The sequence below is a fragment of the Scomber scombrus genome, chromosome 6 (genome assembly GCF_963691925.1).
Source record: "Scomber scombrus chromosome 6, fScoSco1.1, whole genome shotgun sequence".
NCBI lineage: Eukaryota > Metazoa > Chordata > Actinopteri > Scombriformes > Scombridae > Scomber > Scomber scombrus.
In genome coordinates this window covers 2,522,853-2,549,180 of record NC_084975.1, presented here as the reverse complement: position 1 = coordinate 2,549,180, position 26,328 = coordinate 2,522,853, and the positions used below count along the sequence as shown (strand labels likewise).

Below are 26,328 nucleotides of genomic sequence, written 5' to 3'. Positions count from 1 at the left end.
CTGTTTGTGGCCTTTGAATGAAGATTAGTTTCAACCCTGTTTTACATTTAAAAAAATTGAAATAAACAGTAAAAAAACACAAACGGAGCCTCCCTCTCACCTCGGGCTCCATGGCGACCCCTAGCGGTCAGATTCCCTCTCACCTCGGGCTCCATGGCAACCCCTAGCGGTCAGATTCCCTCTCACCTCGGTCGCCATGGCGACCCCTAGCGGTCAGATTCCCTCTCACCTCGGTCTCCATGGCGACCCCTAGTGGTCAGACTCAGAGTGACACACTCTTCTTTTCCACTGTTACACCGACCGTGAAGTTAACGTTTACAAGGGCGGAAAGTGTCACGATTTACGTTTTAAATTAGACGTGAATCAAACGGAAGGATTACTAAACACTACATAAACGAACAATAGTTAAATTCCGCTTCACTGAGGTAAGGTTTTAACTTTAATTTGCATTAATGTTAACCAGCCCAACTCCGGTTAGCTAATGTTAGCTAATCAGCGTGGTCATGTCAAGTCTTAACTAATCAGCAGCTAACGTTAATTTGGACGTTAATTTGATTTAATTCAGCAACTACTCGGAATTACTACAGAATCATTAATATGCTTGTGTTGTCTTGCAGTGACTGTTGTACGGTGTGGATTGACGAGCCCTCATACGATGCTGAAAATATCTATTTTAAAGGTAAGAGGATTTTTCAGTAAGGTAAAGGCAGGTGTTATGATTTAATTGGTGACCGTGTTAACTGGTGACCATGATTACTGGTGACCGTGATAACTGGTGACCGGTTTAATTGGTGACTCTCTCACATCACAAGATACATTAGGAGAGATGAATGAGTCTTCTGAACACAATTTAACTTACATAAATGGGTCAGTGTAACTTGGATATTAAATACATATGAGTATGTATGTTAAAAAAGGATTAAACTACAATTTAAGGAGAACTTTTAGGAGAACACCTACTTGAAAGTCAAGGGTGTAACTTTGGTTTGAGAAGTAGGGGGACACAAAACAAGGGGTCTGGGGGTCCTCCTCTATAAAAATATTTTGAATTCCATTTCCTGTATTTTATAGACTGCATACATTTAGGGACTATGGTGATACAAAATTCATGATATAATTATCTTGTTCATAATGATACATTTTACCAGAAAGTATAGTAGGCTACCACTATGTAGTAGACTGGTAAAATCTGGACTGGATTATCTCAGAGAGGCCAAAGTCTCTTTAAAACACAGTTTCAGAATTGTTAAAGCTTTATTCTATTTGTGAAAATACAATAAAAGCAGATTTCACTGTTGTTTTTCATATATGTACCACTTTAGACCATGCAGTAATAGATGAAAAAACTGTGATGGTCTGTGGAGATGACACTGTGCAGTTAAAACATTATAAAAGAATTTGAAAGTGAGGGGGACACAAACAGGATTTTGAAAAGTTAGGGGGACATGTTCCCTCTGTCCCCAGTGGAAATTACACCCCAGCTCAAAGTCACCAGTTAACCCAAAAACACTGGTCAGTGCCGTGACACTGCACACTGTTTAATACTAATTACTAACCTGTGTGACTATGTACGAAGTGAAACACATTAGAAGTATTGCTGGAGTACTACTTATGTGTTTCTTCATTTTTCCTGAATTTCTGTCATTATTATAATAACAAGGCTGCATTAGTGTAATGTGGGACATTGACTAATGCGGGACACCTAAGCTCCAGTGCATTTATTGCTCTTTCTACAACATTAAAAGGAACATGATTGGTGTTGAATCCAAGCATAGAAGTCATGTACAAAAAGTGTCCCACATTACACCAATCAACCCTAACTGATGAAACTATTAAACAGATAAATAAAAATAAGAATAAGAGAATACAGAGTAAAAAACTAGGTTCAAATAGATTAAAAAGCTAGAAGAAAATTAAAATGAAATTAAAGAGTTAAAGTTTAATAAAAGCTAGACTAAAACTAGGCCAAAAAAAAAGATCCAAGAGGTTGCAGGTATGTGTGTAAAGGTTGAGTGAACAGTGAGTTGTTGTACAGCTGTATTGATAAAAATAGAAACACATCTGTCAGACATGTGTAGTCTCCTGTGTAGATGTTGTGTAAAAAGACTCATTTCTGCTGCCTGTTTGAAAACATCACTTTTGGCTTCTCCGCCTCTGCAGGTTGAGAACCCGTCCTGCCTCTGGGGCCGGGTCGTCCGGGGCCCCGGCGGTGACGAAGAGACCGCCGAGCAGTACAACAACCTGCTAGCTCAGATGAACTTTTTCTACCATGACGTCACCCAGGACCTCCGCAACCTAAAACCCACGTCGTTAGATGAGGGACAGGTAACACCTTAAAGGACCAGAGTGTAGAATTTAGTGGCAGTTTAATTATAAACCTCACGGCTAGATGCCACTGAGTCCTACACACAGCACCTTTAATTGGTCTGCAGGGGGATTGAATGTGTGTGTTGGTGTATCGTCTGTCAGGTGTGTGTGTGTGTGTGGTGTTTCATGTGTGTGTGTTCCTGTGTTTCCTCTCAGGTGTGTGTGGTGTACTGGTCGGTGATGAAGTCGTGGTGTCGGGCCGTGGTGGAGTCGATCATCATGGACTCGGTGTCCTGTCAGGCTCGCTGCCTCCTGGTCGACCACGGAGAGCGGCTCGTTGTTGCCTCAGACCAGTAAGACCAGAATAGCACCAGTCCTCACCACTGGCCCACTGATCCATCCAAGAATATAAGACTACCTTTGATCATAAGTTGTGTGATTGCATCATTTAATGCTCATTGGTCTCGAGCTTATTTTTTTTAAGGCATTATATTAAAACAAATCACTTAAAGCTTGAAGTCAATACAACCCGGATCATATTAGAGTTACCTGAGAGCTGCTGTGTGTCGCTGGTTGCTTTGTTCATCTTTTTGAGCTATAACTTGCGTCTTTTTGTCTCTGATCAGGATTCGAATTGCTATGCAGAGCTTCCTCCAGCTGCCTTTCTGGGTGAGAAGGTTCCACCTGGCGGGAATCAAACCAACAACCCTGCGAGTGTCCGTGTATGAGGAGAAGGCCGAGCTCATGTAAGACATGCTGCGCTCCTGTGCACTGATGACGGATTATGAAGCACGACGCACATTATTAAAGCTGATCGTTCAAAATGTTAAAAACTAAAATATAATATCTAAAGTAGTTTAGAAGCTCTGAAGCACAAACATCCTTCTGTACTTTTCAGACCACTTCTATGTTCATGTTATAAAGTTATATTTGTGCTTTTTAAATTCAGTTTTTCTTTTGCTCTGCAGTCCGTCCAGTCAGTGGGACAGCTCTGCTACACTTTACCTGCACAACCTGCTGCAAGGTGAGAAATGCTCAGAGCTACATCTGATGTTCTTTAAACTGTTGATTGATGTTGAAACGTTTTCTGCAATCTTGAAAGTTTGCTTCTCTTCAATCTTAAAGCGTCCACTCAGACGGAGGCCGTGCTGCTTGAATCCGACTCAGCCTCCGTCTCCATTGAGCTCTACCTGATGGTCGGGAAGATCAAGGTGAACTTTGATGTCATGTTAATTCAGAAAAAAGAGCGGCAAACATTTAGTTTTAACACAGATTTATACAGACATGAAAACAGGTTAGACCATAACGTCTGCTACTCCAGTATTAAAATGTATACTTAAACTGTTTAAAAGTCTTTCAGGATTCTTTTGACTTTTCAGATCTGTGCAAACGACGATCTGGTGGCCAAGAAGTTTGCGTATTACGGCACAGAGTCAGCTGACAGCGGCGGGATGGACGCGGTGGACCGATGTCCCATCATGTTGTCCTTCAGCTTGTTGAGTCAGACCGTCTCCACGACTTCAGTCAAGCTGTCGTCACAAAGCCCGCCTCGTCCTGGTAAACACACACATGTGACTTCCTGTTCAGGGGTTGTAGGGTGTAAGAAGTACACAGACAGCAGGGGGATGTGCTGTCGTACATCTTGGGCTCAGTGCATCATAATAACTGATTGTTTTGAGTTTCAGAGTCAGAGTGGGTTGAAAAACTAAATGAAGTCTGAACTGATGCTTCTTTTTTGTGTCTTTAATTCTCTTCAGAAGTTAAATACTTTATGAATCTGTTTCATAGTGTCTGTTTTAACCCTCAGTGACTTCAGAGAATGCGGCTGCAGACGGAGCAGGCGACTGTCTGACGGCTCCCTCCACACCTGAGGTCAGCAGCTCCGCTCACCGTCTCACTGTCAGTACCGCAGTTAATATCCACACATCCTCACCTCTGACTTCTGTGCAGCTGCAGAGCCGACGACATGAGCCGGAGACCTGTGAGGAAGGCAGCAGGTCAAAGGTCACAGAAGGACCGCTTTGTCCAGGCAGCCGATCAAAGAACGGCTCAGAAGGTGCTGCTGCGGAGAGGTGAGTTTACACTTGGTTCAGTTCAGAAGTGTGTGAGATATGAGTGAAGATGATTGTTTAATGTACATCTGAGTTAACAGAAGTGCTCTCTTGTTGTTTCAGTGACTCATCAGAGGACACAGACTCGTCTCTGGCTGCAGCTCTGACCAAAGACCTCAGTCTGTTCAAGTGAGCACTGACCTCAGTCACACAACCAACATCACAGCATCATAACATCACACCACTGTCTGATCTCACTGGTTGACACTAGCAGCGTTTCCATAAACAAGGAAGTGCTCTAGTATCAATTTAGGACGAGGGGAAGACATTTCTCTCCATTTAATAAAGTTAAAAGTAGGAGCAGCAGTGAGAACAAAGCAGTAGGGGTTAGTTCCTCTCGGTCTTTGTGTTGAAGAGTTGCCACTAATGGAACATCTTGTGTTTCCTTCAGGTTTCTACGGTTCTTGAATCCTGGCAGCAACTACCAGCAGGCGGCTCCTCCCGTGAGTACATTTACAACTGCAGGACAGCTTTCAGCACATTATCTAACACACTCACACAGTTATATTGTGGGTTATGTTCACAAGAGGTTATGAGTAGTGAAAGACATTTTCCTCTCTGTAAATATTCCTCCTGTTCACTATTAAAAGATCTCCTTTAAATGTGCTTTCAGTGTAAAGTGATGGTGGATTAAATCATTATAAAGTAGATGATCAGCTTCTATTGAGCTTCATCAGTGTGAGTTAGTCATAGCAAGTGATATCTGACACATTTACAGTCTTTTTAGCATCAGATTCCCTCTTAGTGTTTCCCTGTTGAGCTGTGCTGGAAGTATAGGAACACAAAGACTTTGCTACTAAAAACACTGTAACGTTGAAACATAGAAGACTTGATTGGACTCATTTGGACAGCTAAATAAAGCAACTTTACAAACCAGTCTATCTCCTCACAATGAACCAAAATCAGCTTTGCTCTGTTTGTATTTCAGGTGAGTCAGAAAGAAGAGGTGAAAGTCTGTCAGCCTGAAGAGACGACTGCAGCCTCCAGCAGCAGCACAGCACAGGAAGTGTAAGCTGCCATCATGCCTTTAAAAAGCTGTTTAAATGACTAATTGTGACTTTGTCTTTCTTTGATTATAAAAGAAAGGCTTCAGTTTAAGAACTGCCCCATTTGCTCTGCTGCTTTGGTTCATCAGTGTAATTGTACATAAAATATTCCCATGTATGTTTTTGCCCCACAGATTAACACACAACAGTGAGCCTGTGACACAGGACCAGCAGGTGTTGCTTCATATGAGGTGAGGATATTGAAAATGACCGATCAACGCTTTCTTACTTCAGATGTCAGTATTAGTTAATGAAGCTGATTGTATTGCTTTCTTTTATGTTAAAGGGAAAGTACGCAGGATTTGTTGGTTGATGTTTGTTAATAGGGTGATCAAAGTATTAGGAACACTTTTCAATATAATGCACTTTAGTACACCACTACCACCAATTATGACCTCAATATTAAATATAGTTAATATAATCACCTTTCTGACAATGTCAACAAAAACTGAAAACGTGTAAACTTCATTAAAGTAGAATTTATAGCAGAGCTGTTGGATTGAATTTGATTAGATGCACAGGTGATGAACAAGAAGAAACAGTTTTAATGATGTGTGTGATCGATTCATGAGAAAATGAGTGATGGGGAATACTTTTCACACATGGATAGATGACAACATTCACATCATGCTGACTCACAGCTACTCAGGTGTGGCAAACATGAATTGGTTTTTAGTAACTGTTGTCTTAAACTGATTTATCTTTTCAGCACTGGAAAAAGTGCAGCTGAAGGTGTTGAGAGCAGTCAGATGGATGAAGAAACAAGGTACAACAAGATGAAGCATTAAACCCTCTGTTACAGTATAAATACATTACACTGTGAATGTAATCCATCTGAATTAGATTATACTGTCTGGATAGCAGATGCATTGTGATACCAGGTGGAAAGTGAGTTCTCCACTCTGTCTCTGTGTTTGTCAGCAGTTCCAGTAGATCAGGAGAGGGACGAGCAGAGACAGAGAGGAGGATGAATGAAGAGCACTGGGCCTGTTCCAGGTGAGCTGCAGCTCAGACAGGAAACATTCACACACAAGATGTGTCATGACAGTTTATCCTGGTGGCTTGTGGTGGTAAGTTTTATTTACTTGATCAAGAAGAATGAAAGAAGAATCAATACACGTTCTGTCCTGATGCTCCCTTCAATTCTGGAGTTTGGGTCCTGCAGGAAGAGTCTTAAACCACACAGATAACGCCATAGTTGAGCCATGCCCAAATATGGGCAGATCCAACACATCTACATTATATAGAATTGAGTTGGTCTACAGGTGAGGACAGTGTCTGAAACACAGCTCAGCACCCTCGTCCTCCATCCGGCAGGGTTCACCAGATCCAACCTCTGACCCCTCTAACTCTACTCCGTTCAGAGAGAGACAGGCAAACACATCTCTGACCTGGGCTGCCATAGCAACGCTGACAGGGTGCCTCCTGTTTTCCCCAAAAGAAGCAGACCTACTGTCTCAAGGGGAGACAGAATCTCACAGTCCAGATTTGGTGCAGCCTCACAATGACTACAAGGCCTAGTTTGACCCAGTGTGTGCCAGCGTATGATGTTAATGCTTTTACGTAAAGAGACACGGTTGAATGTTATTCATGTCATAATCCCTGCCTGTTGTGTCTGATGCAGACTTTTGGAGTGGTTGAACCCAGAGCCTCTGAACCCCAATCCAGACGCAGAAGAAGACCTGGTTAGTATCCTCAGGTCGCAGCCTCAGTGTCATGTGATTGCACTGCAGCCGGTAGACATTAGTCTTCATTTTATTACCATGATAGATCCTCTGTCATTTGTCTTTGTCCTGTCTTCTGATTGGCCCCAGGCTGTTCCTAGTGATCCCAGGAAGAGTGGGATTCTGGTGCACTCTGCCCTCCCAGTGGAGCCATGCACCAGCCTGGATGACGCTCCCATCACAGATGGACTCCGCTGGGTAAACAAGGACATGCTCTGAGTTTTATTTTGAGGCTAAATTATTATTATATATTATTTTATTATTATCTCTCAGTATCTCTGAGTTTTCTTTGTTATGAGATTAAAACAGTCAGTAAATTCTGAACACACAGACAGGATAAACATATTTGTAGATTCAGTGTGAAGTAAACTTTCTGAGTTAGGACTCAAAGAAGGAGCTTTTTTATTCTCTAAGTGATCACTGCATTTGGGATTTTTGTCTTGTTTTTTCCACGTTTCAAAATAAAGTCAAAACAGAAGAACATGATAAAGCGGTGTCTAGTGATCCAAAGTAGGATGAGCCAAATGTTTATAATGGCACAGAAATAAAAGTACAAATAAAAATGCGATAAAGGAGAAATGCAGTTCTCATAATTGGTATTTATGCTCACTCTGAATTATATAAATTACCACAGATAGTAATTGAGTATTTTGTAATTTTAGCCATATTGTTCTGTTTTACAGGACTTATTGAGGATATTCAGTTAGTTTCAGCATCTCCGCATTTAGGCAGACTGTGGTGATGTGTTATTGATGTGTTTCTACTTCTGAAGATGTTAAAGTTTGATTTTTTTGTGGCTGTAATAGAAATAATTTACATTGTAGTGGAGACATGTAAATGTTATGAGGATGTATTTAAAGATTAGTCAAAACCTGTATATAACTTTTTTTGTAAGTGTTTGAGTTTCAACACACTGTCCACATAGATGATGCTGTAGCGGTTGCCATAGTTACCAACTCCTGTCTCAGTCCGAGCAGCCGACATTTAGATGTTTTTTTGACCATGTGGATGTCCTGAAAACTAGATAATAATGACGAGAGATGTGTTGGGAAGACTCAAGATCCCTCTGTGGCATCATCCAACTGTCACTGTCCCAAAAGCTGCTGATGAGAGGATTTAAATAAGAAAGGCAAAATGATCCAACCCGCTGACGGGACGTTGTGTTTTCTGTTCCGCTCACCTGTTGAATCCTGTTGTTCACACAGCGCTCCTTTTTGTCTCCAGGTGTTACGGAGGAAGTCGTACTGCGCTCCGTCTCCGGCCGACTGTCACAGCTGGCCCGCTGTGGCTCGAGGCTGCAACGCCGTCATCGTGTCCCAGAACGCCGACCAGCCGCTCAGCTACCTCGCCCCGCTGCTCACCCACATTGTGCTCAACTCCATCTTCACCCCCCTCACCTCCAGCGCAGGGGTGAGGATATCCACACAAACACAAAGAGAGAGAGAGAGAGGGGAGGAGGCATATGATGAATTTAAGTAGCAGAACACAGCTCATGGGGGCTCCATATTTGGGCTGTGCGATTGCCTCTAAATTTCAAATTGTAGATTGTCATTGCTCAAGATTGCCAATACACGATTAAATCGGCAAGGAAGGGGTGGGGGAGCATAATGACGTTATTTATAATGTTTTGCATCACATGCATGCAAAAGTGAGCGACACCGCTGCGCTGACAAGCCGGAGACGTGTTGCTCGTCCTCACTTCAAGTCGCTGTCATCAACTTTTAACCTGCAAAGGCGGCAGTGCTGCAACACTGTAGGAATGCATGAAAGCCCTTGTGTGAACATTTCAATAGTTACACATTAAAACAATATTTATTTGCAATTACTCTCTATTGAACGACCCCGAAGCATGAGCAAACGGGCTGTGTGGGTTCGGATCAAAGAGATGCGCCCCGTCACTGTCAGCACAGGGCTGGCTGACATTGTTCCCTGCGCTGAGAGAAGAGAAGAGAGAAAGTAGATTATAGGTCTGTTTGTAAACGGGGCTTCTCTAACAGTCATGTATTTCCTCCAGAAACATCTCTTAACGCACAGTAGAGCGCCTTTTTTTCTTTTTTTTTCAAAATCGCCTTGATAAACAGCAAATCGCCTGGCAACCCTCCAATCGCCGATATACGATTTGATTGCGGATCGTCCCAGCCCTACTCCATATCACAACAGAATACAATAAAAGAAAGAATACATAAAGAAGCAGACAATATGATCGGGCAGCTGTAGATCCTCCTTTTGAAATTGTATTCCAAAATAAAACTATATATGCAAAAAAGAAATACAGGTTTCATAATAGATATTTAGGCAAGCTTCCACCTCTGAATCTTATATCAAACAAGGCAACACTAAAATGAAAATATTTTTTTATGAACAGAACCATAAAGGATATACATGACTGATACTGAACTCATGGTTGTATGATTGCATCTGAGTGGAAAACATAAAAACATTAAGTATCTTTGAGCATCACCCAATGATAAAATTATATAAATATTTTTGTTATTATTTGGATCAACAGTTTCTTCTATTATGGCTGTGGATGCATCTAAACAGGAAGTTAATAAGAAAGGTGTATTTATCTACCACTAATCTAGTAATCCTGAGGTCAAAAAAGTTCAACACAATTCCCTGAAATGTAGTTTTTTTTCTTTAACTTGCCCAGAATCTACAGTACCATGCATCCCTTTATACGTAAGGAAGCTTTCTAACTATTTGCATCTTCGTGGTCCGTGTTGTCCTGTTTGTGTCCAGCCGGTGGCGGTGCTGCTGTGTCCAGGCTGGGAGAAAGTCCAGACTGTGTTCGACCTGCTGGAGGAGAGCAGAATGATCCAGACGCTCCACCCGGCCATCGCGCTGCTGGGCGTCGGCAAAGACGAGCCCAAGTCTGTTAGGATCCCAAAAAACTGTGAGTCTCTGTGTGATGGCCCTGCCTCCAGTGCTCCCAGTGCTCCCAGTGCTGTAAGAGCACACCTCACAAGTTCTGGGCTGGAAGAGACGGGACGAGGGGGAACTCTGCTCTCTCGTCTCCACGCTCACTATTGTTGTTTTTTGCTTGTTGTTTCCACCTTACAGCCTCATCACTCACACACTAACACTACTGATCTACTGACTGATACACCAATATTTTGTTTTGGGTTAATTCAAATAAATTATGATTTTCTCACATTATTTGTCTTGGTTTTGAGCCAGCTGTGACAATCTGCTTTAACCACCATAGATGGTAGAATAGTAAAAACCTTTAAAAAGGGGATGTTTTTTTAAAAATTTCAAAACATGTTTCTATAGAGACAACGATCCATTCCAAAGTCATAAAAGTAATAAGCAGAATTGTGCAAACTTTCTAATTGAATCACATTTTCTGGTGGATCTTTAATAGCATGCTTACTTCACCTTTGTGAAGTTTATAATTTCTTGATTTTTTTTTTTTTGTTCTTGTCTTTGACCCAGGCCTCCTGTTAGTGACCACTCCCTTCAGTCTGGTCCGCCTGCTGTCCTGCCACTGCTTCCTGTTCCTGCGTATGTATCACCTGATCCTGGACGAGGCCGACCAGCTCTTCACTCTCGCTCCGGACCAGGTGACAGTCTGTTCATCTTTCACACTCAACACATTCTGAGAGAAGAATTTCATATATTGTTGTTCTACAAAACCTAAAGGAACGTTTCTCTACGCGTCCCCTTAAACATAGAATAGAATAGAACAGAAAGCCTTCTTTATTATCATTGCACAAGAATATACAACGAGATTTGGAGTGCTCCATCTGAAACAAGTACTCAGTAGATAAATAAAAACAAACCAATAGGACAAACAACAAAAACAATCACACAAGGGGGAATGAATAGTTAAAACATAAAAAATGGTGTTACGCTTCCCTGTTAGATGGCGACCATCTTGCAGCATTTCCAGAAGGTGACCTCCAGCGAGGAGAAGGCGTCGTGTCCTCAGCAGCTGGTTGCTGTGGCGAAGCGGTGGACCAGTCACATGGAGGCTTTGTTAACCAATCACATGTCCAATCCCTGCGTTGTCATGACAGTCCCAGAGGAAGCTGCTCTGTATGGCAACGTCCAGCAGGTCAGTGTCAGTGTCAGTGAATAAGTAGAATTTTATGTTGCTGACATGTTATAAATGGCTTTTTTAAACCTTAAAATATCACTTTTACTTAACATTTAAGATGACTACAAGAAGAAAAAAGATCAGTGAATTAACTTTGCTCCTTGGTATTCTGGAAAAAATGACGTGTGATCCGACTGTAGGACTATATTAATGATGTCAGCAGTTGTTTTGTGAGACTAGTGCTCAGCTCTACGGTCTAATGTCTGCTTCTCTTCCCGCAGATCATCCTCATGACTCCTGAGAACAATAGGATCTCCGTACTGTTGGGTGCGCTAGACTTCAACCCCGAAGTCGGCCAGAAGACTGTAATCGTAACCAACTCTGCCGAGGAGGTCGAAGACGTATTCCAGGTGAAACGACAGTTTCGGTTTTACATTCAGCGCTTTAAATCTTTTAAGGATCATCAGCAGATTAGTAACCCTTCGTATGTGAATTGACTGACTTTCTTGTGAAATACAGTCACTCCTTCAGTCTAAACACAGCAGTAGCACAGGTTTCCAGTGGCAGCAGTGACTGACTCTTATTAGCATCTCTGTTATTACCTCTTCCACATTAAGGCTTAATCTACAGCTTGAATAGACTGATGACATCTGACAGTGGACAGAGCCTCCAAAGACGAGTTTTCCTTGAAGCTTACAGGTGTATTTTCTAATTTTCAGGCTGTGAGCAACAAATCAGCGTTCTGCCTCAAGACCCACGAAGGGTTAACGCACCAGTTTGACTTTGTGGCGCAGCAGTGGAAGAAAGACATCGGCCCCGGCACTCATGTTATTCTGGGTAAACTGAATGCATCACGTAAAGCGCTAACATGAAGAACATTATCAATATTTCCTGTCAGGATATTAACTTTTTAATCTTTTGCTCTCTAGTGACGACCAACGAGTGTCTGAGGTGTTTGGGAATCAGAGATGCTACGTGTGTCGTCCACTACGGTTTCCCCACGTCACCCAAACTGTTCGGCAGCCGACTCTTCTGCATGGCCGACAACTTCAGAAACCTCTCAGAACGAGTAAGAACAAAGGATGAACTTCTTTCTTTCTGTACAAATCATCGATGAATAAACATAACCACAGTGTTGTTTTTCTGTGCTTCCTCCTCTTAAGGTTTCCTCCCAGGATCAAACACAGAGTTGCCCTCACGCCACCAGGTCTGTGCTCCTGATCTCAGAAAGGAACGCCCGCCACGTGGTTGGGGTTCTGCGGTACCTGGGTCGAACCAACGCCCTGCTGCCCCCTGAGCTGCTGTCCTTCGCTCAGGGCATCCACGTAGCCCGAGAGGACCAGAAGACCAACAGGCCTCTCTGCAGCTACCTGAAGAGCTTTGGAGTCTGCAGGTTTGGCTCACTGCTTCACATAATAACTGCTAAGAGATCTCAGTAACTGTTCATTTATTAAATCCTTCCTCAGTTATCTAGAAAGGACAAACTGAACCCTTATTTATCTGGTTCATCACAGTCCAGAGTGTTACATTAAAAGTAAGTTTAGTAACTGCTTTACTGGCGACCATCATGTTCAACCACAACATCAACACAGTACAGCCCAACACCACACATGCTTTATGGCCACTGCTTTTAAATGGTGGCTGTCTCAGTTAATCTGTTTTATTCTGGTATTACTATTAATTTTATTTATTGTTCTGCACTGAAGAATGAAAAATAAAGCAAATCTGAATCCATGGAAACAAACAAACAAACTGGATCAATTGAGATACAATATTTTTTTACAATTCCTAAAAATAGAGAGAGACTGTGACTCAGGTATGTACTTAAAATAAAAAAAACATTTAATAACCCTCATAATGATTTTGTGTTTGTGTGTGTGTGTGTGTGTGTGTGTTTTCCTCTGCAGAGACAGCAGCGTGTGTCCCGACCGTCACAGGTTCATCCCCATCCTGGATCAGTCTGATCTCCCCGGCTCTGGAGTCATAGAAGTGAGGAACGCTGCTTCAGGATAAATGCAGATTCTGATCATAGACTGTATATAAGAAATGGACGTAATATCCGTGACGTCACCCATTGGTTTGTGGACTGCTGCTTGGAGGCCAATAGTATCGGATCTGAGCAGCACCATCTTGAAAATTTCCGGTGCATGCTGGGTGAAATAAAAACACGGATTCTACTTATATGGTAATCAGGAGGAGCATGAGGCGCCCTCCTGAACCTGTGAACCAATCAACCAGTCAATCACGACGTAGCCACGCCCTAATGCATACCCTGCTTTATCGTCACATATAAAATCAGGGAGGCCAAAATGTCCCAAATGAACATTATACTGCATTGAAGAAGGCTTTAAACTAGCGATTGAGACCATAAACACATTTTGAAAACGTTTACTGAGGTTAGAAATCAAGTGAGAAGTTGGTGAATTCTCCATTGACTGGTATAGAGACGGAAGTCCTTTTGACACCAAAACGGTCGCCCCCTGGTGGCCTTTTGATAGAATGCAGTTTTAAGTTACTTCCGCGTTGGCCTCATGGACCGGAACTCCTGATTAATAAACTTTATTTATAGAGCATCTTTCATACAATGGATGTAGCTCAAAGTGCTTTACAGAGAAAAATAATAATACAATACAATAAAACAGCAAATAAACAAATACAAAATAAAATAATGAAATTAGACATTTAGTAAAAATAGGTTAAAATGACACTAAATAAAATCCAGATTAAATAAATATGTTTTCACATCTTTTATAGCTTTAGGTGGACTATTCCATAATTTTAGAGGATAATTAAAGAAAGCATCACTTCTTATTTCCTTGTGTGCATAATTTAGAAACATATATATATTATATATATATTTAGAAACCTCACCAGTAGACGATCTGAGAGCTTGTGTGTGATGGAGGCCGGTCTCCAAAAGAGCATTTAGAGCTTTAAAAACAAGTAAAAGAAAATCTATTCTAACCGATACTGGGAGCCAATAAAGTGCAGCTAAACCCAGAGTAATACGCTCGCTCTTCTTTGCTTTGGTTAAATGAATTGTAGTTTTTATTCCCCTCACACAGTTCCCAACCTTTGTCTTTATTCATTGATTGCAACATTGTTAATTTAAACTTCTTTATTACAAAACCTTTTAAATAAAACTCCATCTGTGACTGAAGTGGACTTGTGTTGTTGTGTCTGCTGCTCTCAGGTTGTGCCTCTCTACATCAAGACCGCGTCAGTCTTTTACGGTCGTATTGTGAGGAAGGAGGACGGCGGGTTTGACAGCATGGCGGCTGAGATGGCTTCATACTACGCCGACAAGAAACTCGGAGCCACGAAACTGCAGCAGGGAGGATTATATGCAGTGCAGGAGGACGACGTCTTCTACAGGTCTGATTTACAGCATCATACAATTCAATCAATATGTCAGACATTTGAAATCTAACCATGTCTCTGATGTAACTTCCTGTGGCAGGGTGAAGGTCCTATGTGTCCCAGACGTACGCGATCTGCTCTTCTACTGCGTCTTCGTTCGGTTTATCGACATCGGAAAAGAAGAGGAGGTCAAATCTCATCAGATCCTGCAGCTGCCGGAGCAGTTTCACTCTCTGCCCGAACAGGCCATAGAGATCATCGTCTGCAGGGTCAAACCAGTCGACGCAGAGATGGACTGGCACCCAAAGGTCTCCTTTACACATCCTCAGTCTGCTCCCGATTGGCGCTTTTCCACTACACAGTTCCAGCACGACTCGCCTCGCCTCGACTCGACTCTGTTTTTTTTGCGTTTCCACTAGAGAAAGTACCTGGTACCTGGTCCTTTTTTAGTACCTGCTCTGGTGAGGTTCCAAGCGAGCCGAGCCGATACTAAAATGTGACGTCGACACACTGCTGGTCGCTGATTGGTAGTTGTTGCTGGAATTGTCATGAGCCGTCCCACACAAGAATCAAACCCGGCATTTTTAAATACCGGCAGCAGCGTTACCATAGTTACAGCCATACGGCTCAATTTTCTTGCTTTGTGTGTGACAGAAAGCCTCATACAGCAGCAAGTACATCATCGCCTCCATGTCCTCCATTGTTTATGTGTTTGTGTCGCGTATAAAACAAAGTCACCGCAGGTTCGCGGAGCCGTGCTATGACGACCCCGCTCACATTGAGTAGGTACTTTTTTGTAATGGAAAAGGTCTGTTCTGGAACCGTGGCGAGCCGAGCCGAGTCGAGGCGAGTCGTGCTAGAACTGTGTAGTGGAAAAGCGCCAAATGTTTCCTCTCTGAAATATGAGTAACCACTTAGATTTAGGCAGGTTAACACAAGATTTCAGTGTCTTCTTTCTTAAATTGATGCAGCAGGTCTAATAATACATGTAAGGGTGATTTTACAAGACTGGCAGCAACATAAAGTTTTTCACAAACTCTCATTAGTGAATATAAAATAATACATTCATGAATAAAATTACAATAAAAGAGAAAATAATAATGCAACCTTAATGCTAGAATAGGAGAAACAGCAGATGTAGATGATGCAGCAAAACTCTAATTTTAGCTAATTTTATAGAAGATTATTGTTTGTGAGGTTCCTTTATATGTACACACACACACATCTGCGTGTACTGAGCTAATCTAATCAGTGTGTTAGTTGGTTCTTCACTAGTTACAGTAGCTCATCATTTATCCCTCAGTTAATCACTCACTGAGCCTACAGCACCACCTGCTGGGCAAAGACATGCAGGTTACTCTCATTGTGACCGAGCTCTTAATGATCAGTGAATAAACAGTTATGAGACTTTACTGTGTGTGAACTGAGTTCTGGACAGTTTAATCAGGCGTCATAATGTTAAAATTATCAGGTAGGTCAGTTTACAGAGTCTCTGCGGATCCTTAAAAAGTCTTAAAATATCTTTCAATTTAGTTTTTGATATTCAAGGTCTAAAAATTTCTTAAAATGTCTTTAAAATGTCTGGAACTGTAGGAGTGAAGGCATTGAATTTAATTGGAGATGGGGCAGAGTGAATGAGCGTAATTATATTTATTATTTTACATAACCAGCCAGTCAATTTATTAATTAAAATAAAAAATAATCGGCAGTGGGAACTTTAATGAAACTAATCATTAGTTACAGTCCTATATAAATGACTTCAAGATTAGCTCCATTTCAACCCACTACAACAGTAAAATCCTGCTTTTACATTATTATATGTCTCATAATATATATAATATATATGAGTACAACAGTCACATGTGGTAATGCAGACTATTACTGAAGGGACATTAGTGTTTTTAAACTAGTAAAGGATCTAAATACTTCCTCCACCACTGTTTGCAGAGCAGTTTTGATACAAAAAGCAGCAATGTTTTTTTCCTATAAGAGGTTTTAAAAAGGTCTTAAAAGTCATTATATTTGTACCCTGGTTACTGAACATGTGACACTGTTTGACCTGCAGGTTACCAGAGCCGTCAGCCAGAAGATCCGAGGTCTGCAGCACAGAGCCAGAGCAGTCCTCAGTCTGGGAAAAACTGTATTTGTTGATCCCATGGTACGTTTTCCCCCTTCAGTCTGAATCAATAACACATTACCAGGTTTCGAAGGTAGAAATTTAAGTCTTTGTAATAAATAATATATGTCTGATATCATGTCAAGTATCAGACAGTTATGAGTAAGATCAACTATAAAAACCAGGAGGGGAGTTACGGTCCTCTGAAATGAGGCCAACGCGGAAACAACTTATAGCTGCATTCTATCAAAAGGCCACCAGGGGGCGACCATTTTGGTGTCAGAAGGACTTCCGTCTCTATACAAGTCAATGGAGAATTCACCAACTTCTCACTTAATTTTCTAACCTCAGTAAACGTTTTCAAAATGTGTTTATGGTCTCAATCGCTAGTTTAAAGCCTTCTTCAATGCAGTATGATGTTCATTTGGGACATTTTGGCCTCCCTGATATTATATGTGACGATAAAGCAGGGTATGCATTAGGGCGTGGCTACGTGGTGATTGACTGGTTGATTGGTTCACAGGTTCAGGAGGGCGCCTCATGCTCCTCCTGATGCCCATATAAGTAGAATCCGTGTCACGGATGTTACGTCCATTTCTTATATACAGTCTATGATAAAAACACAATTGATAAAAGCAAAATATAATTGCACAATAAAAGTCAGGATGTCAAGCTCAACTAGGATTAAGAGCCAAAGCAAACAGGTGAGTCTTAAGCAATAATTTAAAACTTTCTAGGTTCTGAGCAGATATTGTATGTTAGGCTGTTCCACAGTGTTGGAGCAGCCACCGCTATGAGATGTGATTTTTTGGGTTCTGTAGCCCTCAGTAAACTTGTGTGCTTCCTGTGTTTTTTTAAGGTGCGGGTGACGCAGGTGCCAGGTATGAAGACTCAGATCAATGAATACAACGTGCAGTCTGAGATTTTAAACACGGGGATGGGAGCATTAAACCCGGAGCATCTGGACTTGCTTAAGGCGCTTTGCAAGGACGGTGCGGGCGGCTGCAGTAACGAGGCCGGACACGTTTCTGGGTAAGGAAACTCTAAACTGAGGTGTACACGTCAGGATTTATCAGCTATCTTCTCTACATGATGACTGAAGCACTGGTTCATGTGGATTGTAGGTCAGATGGTGATTCGGCGTCTCTGGAGGTCCGGATCAAAGCTGAGGAAGAAGTTCTGGCCGAAGCCTTCAGAGCAACCGAGATCAAGAAGCTCGCTGCTCCAGATCTTCATCGCCCCAAAACACATGAGCCACTCAGTCCAGTATCTACTCTGAACCGGTTCCTGATCCCAGCAACACCAGCACCTCAAGTCCAAACGGTCTCAGCTTATGATCAGAGGTCAGATATCGTCCAGGCTGCAGACGAACAGAGGAGCATCCAAACTGCTGATCTGAGGTCAGCTGTGCAGAGGATGAGGTCGGTGTCTTTATAGAGAAGCTAAAACAGAATTAAACAGATAAAAAACAATCATTAAGCCTTCACCTCTCTTCATCTTCTTTCCTAACCACCTCTTATAATCAAGTAGTTTAAATGCAATGCTTTAATATCTGATGTGTGTTTGTGCCGTCTCAGTTTTAGGTGTCATTGTTTGTATGGAGAAGTTATGTCATATCAATCTAAACAAAACTATTGTAAGAAATCAATATCAGCTTACATATTTTAGTACTTTTTATACTGGTATAACATAAATCATGTATTGTTTGTGATCACATCTCATTTAATACTTCACACTGTTCATATTCTGACCCGTCACAGTATTTCCTCACATAATTCGTCTCTATACTAAACTTTTGAATCACAGATCATTCATAATGACATCATCAGTCACAGATAAACATGATTTATCCTTAATCAAGCTTTCAGAGAGCAGAGACAGTTTATTCTTTAGTTGTTATGATTTAAAAAAGACACTATATTATGGTCCAGTGTTACATAAAACATGAGAGCTATTTCAACGAATTATATTAAATGTGAAAAATGAGCATTGTTAAAATGAAATGTGTCAAATATATTTCCTTTTTTGTACATTGTGGGTCACATTAGGGGACGATATCAGATTTCAGGCTAAAAAGAAAATGTGTTTTTACAGCTTTCGGAGGTACAAATGGGTCAAATTTGTGTTCTTTTTGTGTATTTTACAGTCAGCACAGATTAATGATTGTTTGTCTGATTCGAGAACTAAACTGAAACGTTTTAATGGTGATACACAGCAATGGAGACGGACGTGAACTTCACTCCACAATGAACCTCAACTGCTGCGAAGACGGTAAAAATATTTTTTGTTTTTTCTTTCTAACTTCTAGAAAGACTAAAAAATCCTGCAAGAGATGAAATAGTGTTAATTTATAACAAAGTAAATATATATAACCAATCTGCATTTTAAGTTTTGCCTTAATAGTTTCACCTGTGTGTGTGTGTGTGTGTGTGTGTGTGTGTGTGTGTGTGTGTATTGTTTTAGGTGTCCCTGCACGCGATGATAAAAATGCCAGTCAGCTGATTATCAGTAATCATGGCGCAGAGTGTGACGGATCTACAAAAAGGTAAAAGATCACTTATATTCAGTGTTGGGGAGTAAATAGTTACATGTCACAGCGTTACATCATTTAATTTATAAATAAATGTAACTAATCTGTTACAGTAAAATGTGTCATTAAATTACAGTTACTGATGAAAATGTTGATGATTATAAAGGAGGTTACATCTGAAGTCAGACCTTTAAGATTTTACTCAGGAGGGTTTTTTCCTCATTTTTTAATATTGAACATGTTACTGAATACATATATTGCTGTTTTTAATTCTTTGAAATCAATATTTTTATATGTATTTAGTAAATAAGTCATGACGTGGGCTTATTAGGAGCACACATGAGCTTAAATGGAGTCACAGTACCAATTAAACCCACTTTATTCATCAAATATCTTTATTTTATATTCCAACATCTACATGAACTAATGAATACATTTTCACATGAGATATAAATGTTGCTTTATAAGAAATGATCTCCCTTATAAATCATGTCAGTATCCATGAAAAACACTTACCCTAACAGCTGATCTTAGATCTTAGGAAGGAAGGAAGGAAGGAAGGAAGGAAGGACAGATGAAGGGAACATTTACCCTTACTGCTGATCTTAGATCTTAGGAAGGAAGGACAGAAGGACAGATGGAGGGAACATTTACCCTAACAGCTGAAAACATTAGTTAGAACATTAGAAAAGTCATCAAATGTAAAGTTACATTACTTTGATTAAGTAATTAAAATAGTTACATTACTTATTACATTTTAAATAGAGTAACTAGTAATCTATTACATTTCCAAAGTAACCTTCCCAACCCTGGTTATATTAATATTAAAAAAACAACAGCTTTTAAAATATTGAACTTTCAAAGGTTTATTTTATCTAAAACTGTTTATACATGGTAGAGAAACCTGAAGTTACTAAATCTACTGTAGATTATCTAGACTGAAGTGTCTCAACTCTAAACGTCTTAATTCTCCCTTTCCTTCTGTGTCAGTTTCCACCCTCAGGTCCGCTGGTACCAGACGTCCGACTCGGTGGTCGTCACGGTGAAGCTGTCGAACCCGCAGAGTCAACGCTGCGACTTCTACCCTGACCGAGTCGTTTACAGGTCTGTGAGGAGCAGACCGCCAATGATCGCTCACTTACTGCACAACACATCCGACATTCAGTGGAGCTCTCGATCCAGAGCTCTGTACACCGGTGGGAGCGGATACATGTTTAGCATGGCGAGCCTGTGTGTGCATTAGACACAGAGAGATATGAGTTTACAGCTTCTGATTGGCTGGCAGGTCAAACATAGTTCTGGTTTACAGTATTAATAATGTGTGTAGAAGCAGTTTCATGAAGTGTTTCTGTTTATCTGTTGTTGTGAATAATGCTGCTTCTGAGCTGCTTCACAGGTTAGGATGTAATCAATCTATGACATCATGTGACACAAAATGTTGCGCAATGCAGTCCAACAAAATACAGCCAAGAGTTTCCTTTGAATGAAGTGTGACAGAACTGGTTGGTTCTGGTTAGGTTTGGGTTTCTGTAACAGTAACATCATGGGTTTAAACTACCTACAGATGTTTCTGTAATCACAGTTTTGGTTTTTCAGTCAATTTAGTTTTGTAATAAAATGTTTTCAAATTGTTTTTTAGCGTCACATCATTATTATTATTATTATTATTATTATTATTATTACATAGGTATATGATTATTATATTATAAACTCAGTTATACATATACACATATACAAACATTTTACCTTCTTTTAAAACTGACTGATATGTTGCTGCAGTTACATTTTAGACGTCATAGTGATGAGTTACATACTTTAAAATATAGTTACCATACAGACTAGTTCATCTTGGTTTCTCTTGTATAGTTAACAACGTTTTAGTCTACGTAACGTAAGCTAACGACACAAACGTTGGTATATTTAACTTAGCGATAGGCTAGTTAGCATTGCTCAGTAACACGTTAATAATAAAATCTAGACAGACTTTAAAAAGTAACGTTAGCATGATTAATCGTACCAAAGATGTGATGTTATGTTAGTGAACTCACGTTAACGTATTAAACAACTTAACGTGATATTTTAACAACATTTATTTTATAATATTTTAATGAAATTTTTTTGACTGATCCATTGCAAAAGGTACACCGTTGACAATACCAAAGCCTGTGATCGCTTTGGAGCCAGAAATAGTATTTTTAAAGGTTGTAAATGTTGTCAGACTTAAAGACGGAACAAGAGCACCGTCAGAAACAGGTTTCTAGCTGACGTTTGTATTTATTGCAGACATTCAGCCAACAATGTCAACGTTATGTAGTTTGTGACGTAACTACGGTGTTGTTATTTTCACACGTAAAGAAAAAGTTCAGTTAAAGTTAAGAAGTGAAGCGTAGAGGTGCGCTGGCTGCCTGAGCTTCAGTAGCTGGTATCTGCACCTCTGGCTTCGTCGTGAGCTTTAACAAGCACCATGCTGTTTGTTGGTGGGATGCCAGTGAGGGATCACAACCTTACCGCTGCACTCACAAATCTATAACTGGTGGATTGAGGCACCTGTGGGGCGGCTGTGGCTCAGGAGGTAGAGCGGTCGTCCTCCACTTGGAAGTTTGGCGGTTCGATTCCTGGCTCCTCCAGTCTACATGTTGATGTGTTCTTGGGTAAGACACTTAAACCCAAATTGCTCCCGTTGCTGTGCCAATGGTGTATGAATGGTTAAATTCCCCCCCAGGTTCGCACCCTGCGTGGTAGCCCCTGCCATCAGTGTGTGAATGAGTTGTAGTGTAAAGCGCTTTGCGTGGTCGTAAAGACTAGAAAGGCGCTATATAAGTACAGTCCATCTGTGCAGGTCTGTGGAGAAATATTGGAGATAAGCAATGTTAGGACTGCAGTGCATATATATTATGAACTAGATAGGAAAAATAATAATAATTCATAATGATAAATAATTATGAAATAATTATATGAGCAAATAATTGGTGCTACAAGAGCTAAAATATTCTCTAAAAACTCTGTAAAGGTGCATGTTTAATAAAAAATTTAACATTTAAGATAATTTAAGATCGAACCAGCTCATGATAGTGTTAAATATCTCAGTATAGCATCATCTCTGTAAAACATGAGGGAAAACACAGCTTGGTTATGTCTAAATGTAAAAACAAGTTGGGCTATAAAGCACCTCGAAAGCTTTCTAATATGTTACATCTTGTTGGTTTAAACCACATAAAAACTAAATGTGTTTTTTACTGAGTTTATGTGTCCTACTGTTTCTAAGCTGGGGGCTCTGATGAAGACTTTACCATCATACTCTCTAATGGTTTTTCACGCTTTTATGAACTTAATGTTTAATTGATGATTTGAAACCAGGCGGGGAGTTCCTCTGACATGAGGCCAACGTGGAAGTAACTTAAAACTGCATTCTATCAAAAGGCCACCAGGGGGCGACCGTTTTGGTGTCAAAGGGACTTCCGTCTCTATACAAGTCAATGGAGAATTCACCAACTTCTCACTTGATTTCTAACCTCAGTAAACGTTTTCAAAATGTGTTTATGGTCTCAATCGCTAGTTTAAAGCCTTCTTCAATGCAGTATGATGTTCATTTGGGACATTTTGGCCTCCCTGATTTTATATGTGACGATAAAGCAGGGTATGCATTAGGGCGTGGCTACGTGGTGATTGACAGGTTGATTGGTTCACAGGTTCAGGAGGGCGCCTCATGCCCCTCCTGATGCCCATATAAGTAGAATCCCTGTTTTTATTTTCTCCCAGCATGCACCGGAAATTTTCAAGATGGCGCTGCTCAGATCCGATACTATTGGCCTCCGAGCAGCAGTCCACAAACCAATGGGTGACGTCACGGATGTTACGTCCATTTTATATACAGTCTATGGTTGGAACAAATTAAACAATAATCACAATAGCAATTTAGCACATGTACTGAGGACAGACTGAGTAACCAAATTTAAATAAAATAACTATAGGATACACTAGTTTGTACGAAGGCTTTAGACCTGTGGACATGAGAGAGGTGGAGATGTGCCTGTCATTATGGAGAAGGAGGAGGATAAGGAGGGTGGTGCTTTATTTACAGTCTGTGGATACATGGAGGGGAACTGCTTTGAATTTGTGTGAATGACCGTGAGTTAAAGAACGAAACCCTTTCTCTCTCTGTTGGTTGTGTTCAGCGGCAACGTGAGCGGTCGCTTCTACGGAGCCGATCTCAAGCTTCAGGGAAACATCGCTGCTGACCGATGCTGCTGGGAAATGAAGTCCAACGAGCCGGTCCTCAAACTGGTCAAACAGCAGCAGGGATACTGGGAGAGATTCCTCAAGAACAAGGTACCCCAGTTAGACCAACCATACATGGGTCAGTGATGTTTTACTGTGCCCATGTGGTTTAGTTTAAATTTAAAGGTTTAAAATATGAAAATAAACGTATGAATAACTTGCACACATTGTTTGTTTGTGGACCCAGCATCAAATTTCTGCTTTTAATCCATTTAGAGAGAATATATTAGAGGATTATGGTAAAAATGTCTAAGTGGTGTAACCATAAAAACTTCGTACTTCTTTCCTTTGTCCTTCTGTCCTTTCCCTTCCTCTTTTCCTTTCTCCCTCCCTCCCTCCTTCCTTCTTTCCTTCCTTCTTTTCTCCGTCCTTTCCTTCCTCCCTTCCTTCTTTCCTTTCCTGCTTTCCTTCCTCCCTCCTGTCCTTCCTTCCTTCCTCCTTCCTTCCTCCCTCTCTGCTTTCCGTCCTTCTTCTTCCCTTCCTCCCTCCTTTCCTTCCTTCCTTCCTTCCTTCCTTCCTCCCACCTTTCCTTCCTTCTTCCTCCCTTCCTTCCTTCCTTCCTCCCTCCTTTTCTTCCTTCTTCTTCCCTTCCTGCCTTGACTCGAGGACAACAGGAGGGTTAATCTACATGAAATTAATCCTGCAGTCACTTAAAATAGAATAGTTTATTATCATTGTTTCGGTATTTAAGGATCAATAACTTGCACACATTCTTTTTTTGTGGACCCAGCATCAAATTTCTGCTTTTAATCCATTTAGAGAGAATATATTAGAGGATTATGGTAAAAATGTCTAAGTGGTGTAACCATAAAAACTTTGTACCAAATAATTAAACTTGCTTAAAAACAGTAAATTGTCAATAAAACACCATATCAACTAGTTTGGCATGATCTTACATTATAACTTTATATTAAATAAAGGTAATGGAATACTATTGTTATCAATATTACATTTACTCTGGTAACCATGGAGATCAGGAACCTGCTGCTTTACTTCTTTTTCTTTCTTCTATCTTTCTTTCTTTCTTTCTTTCTTTCTTTCTTTCTTTCTTTCTCTCCTCTTTTTTCTTTCTTTCTCCTCTTCCTCCTTGTTTTCTCTTCTTCCTCCTTTGTTTCTTTGTCTTTTTCCTCCTTTGTTTTTCTTTCTTTCTCTCTCCTCTTTTTTCTTTCTTTCTCCTCTTCCTTGTTCTTTCTTTCTTCCTCCTTTATCTTTCTTTCTTCCTTTCTCCTCTTTTCTTTCTTTCTATCTTTCTTTCTTTCTTTCTCCTTTATCTTTATCTTTCTTTTTTCCTTTTTCCTCTTCTTTCTTTCTCCTTTTCCTCCTTGTTCTTTTTTCTCTTCTTCCTCCTTTATCTTTCTTTCTTTGTCTTTCTTCCTTCTTTCTTTCTCCTCTTCCTTCTTTCTTTCTCCTCTTCCTCCTTTTAGTTTTCTTTCTTTCTTTCATTGTGGATAAGATATGTAATATGTATCATTGTTTTGTGGTTACACCATTTGACATTTTCAGGAGCATTCAGTCTTACTTTTGGTAAAAAAAAAATGGTGCAAATGTTATTTCAAATAACATTTGAAATTTAGTATTTTTGTTGTTTAAAACCAACAAAAATACTAAATGTACATTTGAACAAACCTGATGCTGCTTTTAAAACTAGTTTAAGGTATTTATGAATTGCTCATCTTGCCAAACCTTATTTGTCACTGACCCAGATATTTTTGAGTTTGAGCTGCAGCAAAATAAGCAACAACATTTTTTTCTTTTCACAGAATATTTTTGTGAGTTACGACATGGACCACTTTGAAGAGGAAGAAGACGCAGCACCAAACGGTGAGAAACAGTCACTGAAAACCTGAAAATAGAGTGAAACATTGTCTTGGATAACCTGCTGTACTCCTGCTGTGCTTCACTGAGCTGACACCTGTTTGTTCTTCAGGTCCGCTGTTTGTGGGGAACACGGGAGAAGATAACTGGTACGTGAACTCAGAGAGCGGCAGTGAGAGTGACTGAAGACTGAAGATTTAACAGCAGTCTAGAGATAGAGGATGATGTGTGCTGTGTAGATTGTAAAACTACTTGAGGCAAGGTTGTGTTTTTGGGCCATATAAATAAAATTGACTAGTGGCAATCAACTGTTAGAAGCAGGGAAAGTGTCTGGTCTGCGTTTGTCAGGATTATCATGTAAAATATGACTAACTTCAGCTGTAGTGATCATCATCTCTGTTGAAACATTTATTAGAAACAGTGTTAAAAGGTCACTGTGGGACCCAAAGATCCACTATGGAGAGTCAGGTCACTGCAGGGCTGCTTTCCTCCTCCTACTGTTTATTAAAATAAAGAAGTTTAAATCTGTAGATCCACACAGACCCTGTTTACACCTGACATCATATTTAGTGTAAATGCTGTAAATGTGTCCTGATGCTTCCCTGGCAAAGACGTAACAGGACATGGGAGTTATTTTAGTCAATGGAAATGAGACAGATCAATCAAACTTTATTTGTGTCGCACTTTTCATACATCGTAGTGTAACACAAAGTACTTTACGTGGTCAAAAAACAGAGGAAACGCTGTCATAACTGTCATGAATCTGCAATGAGGAAACACAAGAGTTAAGATAACAATGTAAAAATTCAGAATACCCAAAGTATTTTAAATAATAATAACAATATATATAAGTATACACTATAAAATAAATAAATATTTCTTTCTTTTTCTTTGTTTTAATGAGCACAGAGGTAAGTGGTTGGATTAATCTGAACAGCTGGAATAGTCCACACATGTTTATTAGTTCTTAAGCACCAAAAAAGAAATCTGATGTTTGTC

At 40.4% G+C, this 26,328-nt stretch overlaps 1 protein-coding gene across 1 annotated transcript; it reads left to right on the top strand.

Annotated features, from left to right (window-relative positions):
- The first annotated feature begins 655 nt into the window (after positions 1-655).
- On the top strand, positions 656-25,515 carry tdrd12 (tudor domain containing 12). The gene is made up of 35 exons (XM_062420715.1): positions 656-679; positions 2,161-2,325; positions 2,524-2,660; positions 2,934-3,053; positions 3,276-3,331; positions 3,433-3,518; positions 3,687-3,864; positions 4,148-4,179; positions 4,264-4,379; positions 4,482-4,547; positions 4,810-4,861; positions 5,347-5,426; positions 5,599-5,655; positions 6,174-6,230; positions 6,389-6,460; positions 7,089-7,149; positions 7,279-7,386; positions 8,413-8,598; positions 9,931-10,084; positions 10,627-10,754; positions 11,057-11,248; positions 11,512-11,640; positions 11,950-12,067; positions 12,160-12,299; positions 12,394-12,623; positions 13,138-13,219; positions 14,424-14,605; positions 14,691-14,898; positions 16,656-16,748; positions 17,566-17,738; positions 17,831-18,127; positions 20,227-20,340; positions 23,412-23,565; positions 25,275-25,335; positions 25,442-25,515. Exons 1-35 carry the CDS (start codon positions 656-658, stop codon positions 25,513-25,515), a joined length of 4,182 nt encoding a protein of 1,393 aa, XP_062276699.1.
- The last annotated feature ends 813 nt before the right edge of the window (positions 25,516-26,328 follow it).

What these genes read in the sequence shown, in the direction of transcription:
- tdrd12 (XM_062420715.1), top strand. Translation starts at nt 656, where the DNA reads ATGCTGAAAATATCTATTTTAAAG. An exon ending in AGGTCGAAGACGTATTCCAG is followed by an intron (nt 11,641 to 11,949) that starts GTGAAACGACAG and finishes TCTAATTTTCAG; the next exon opens with GCTGTGAGCAACAAATCAGC. An exon ending in TCAGCTGTGCAGAGGATGAG is followed by an intron (nt 18,128 to 20,226) that starts GTCGGTGTCTTT and finishes CTTCTGTGTCAG; the next exon opens with TTTCCACCCTCAGGTCCGCT.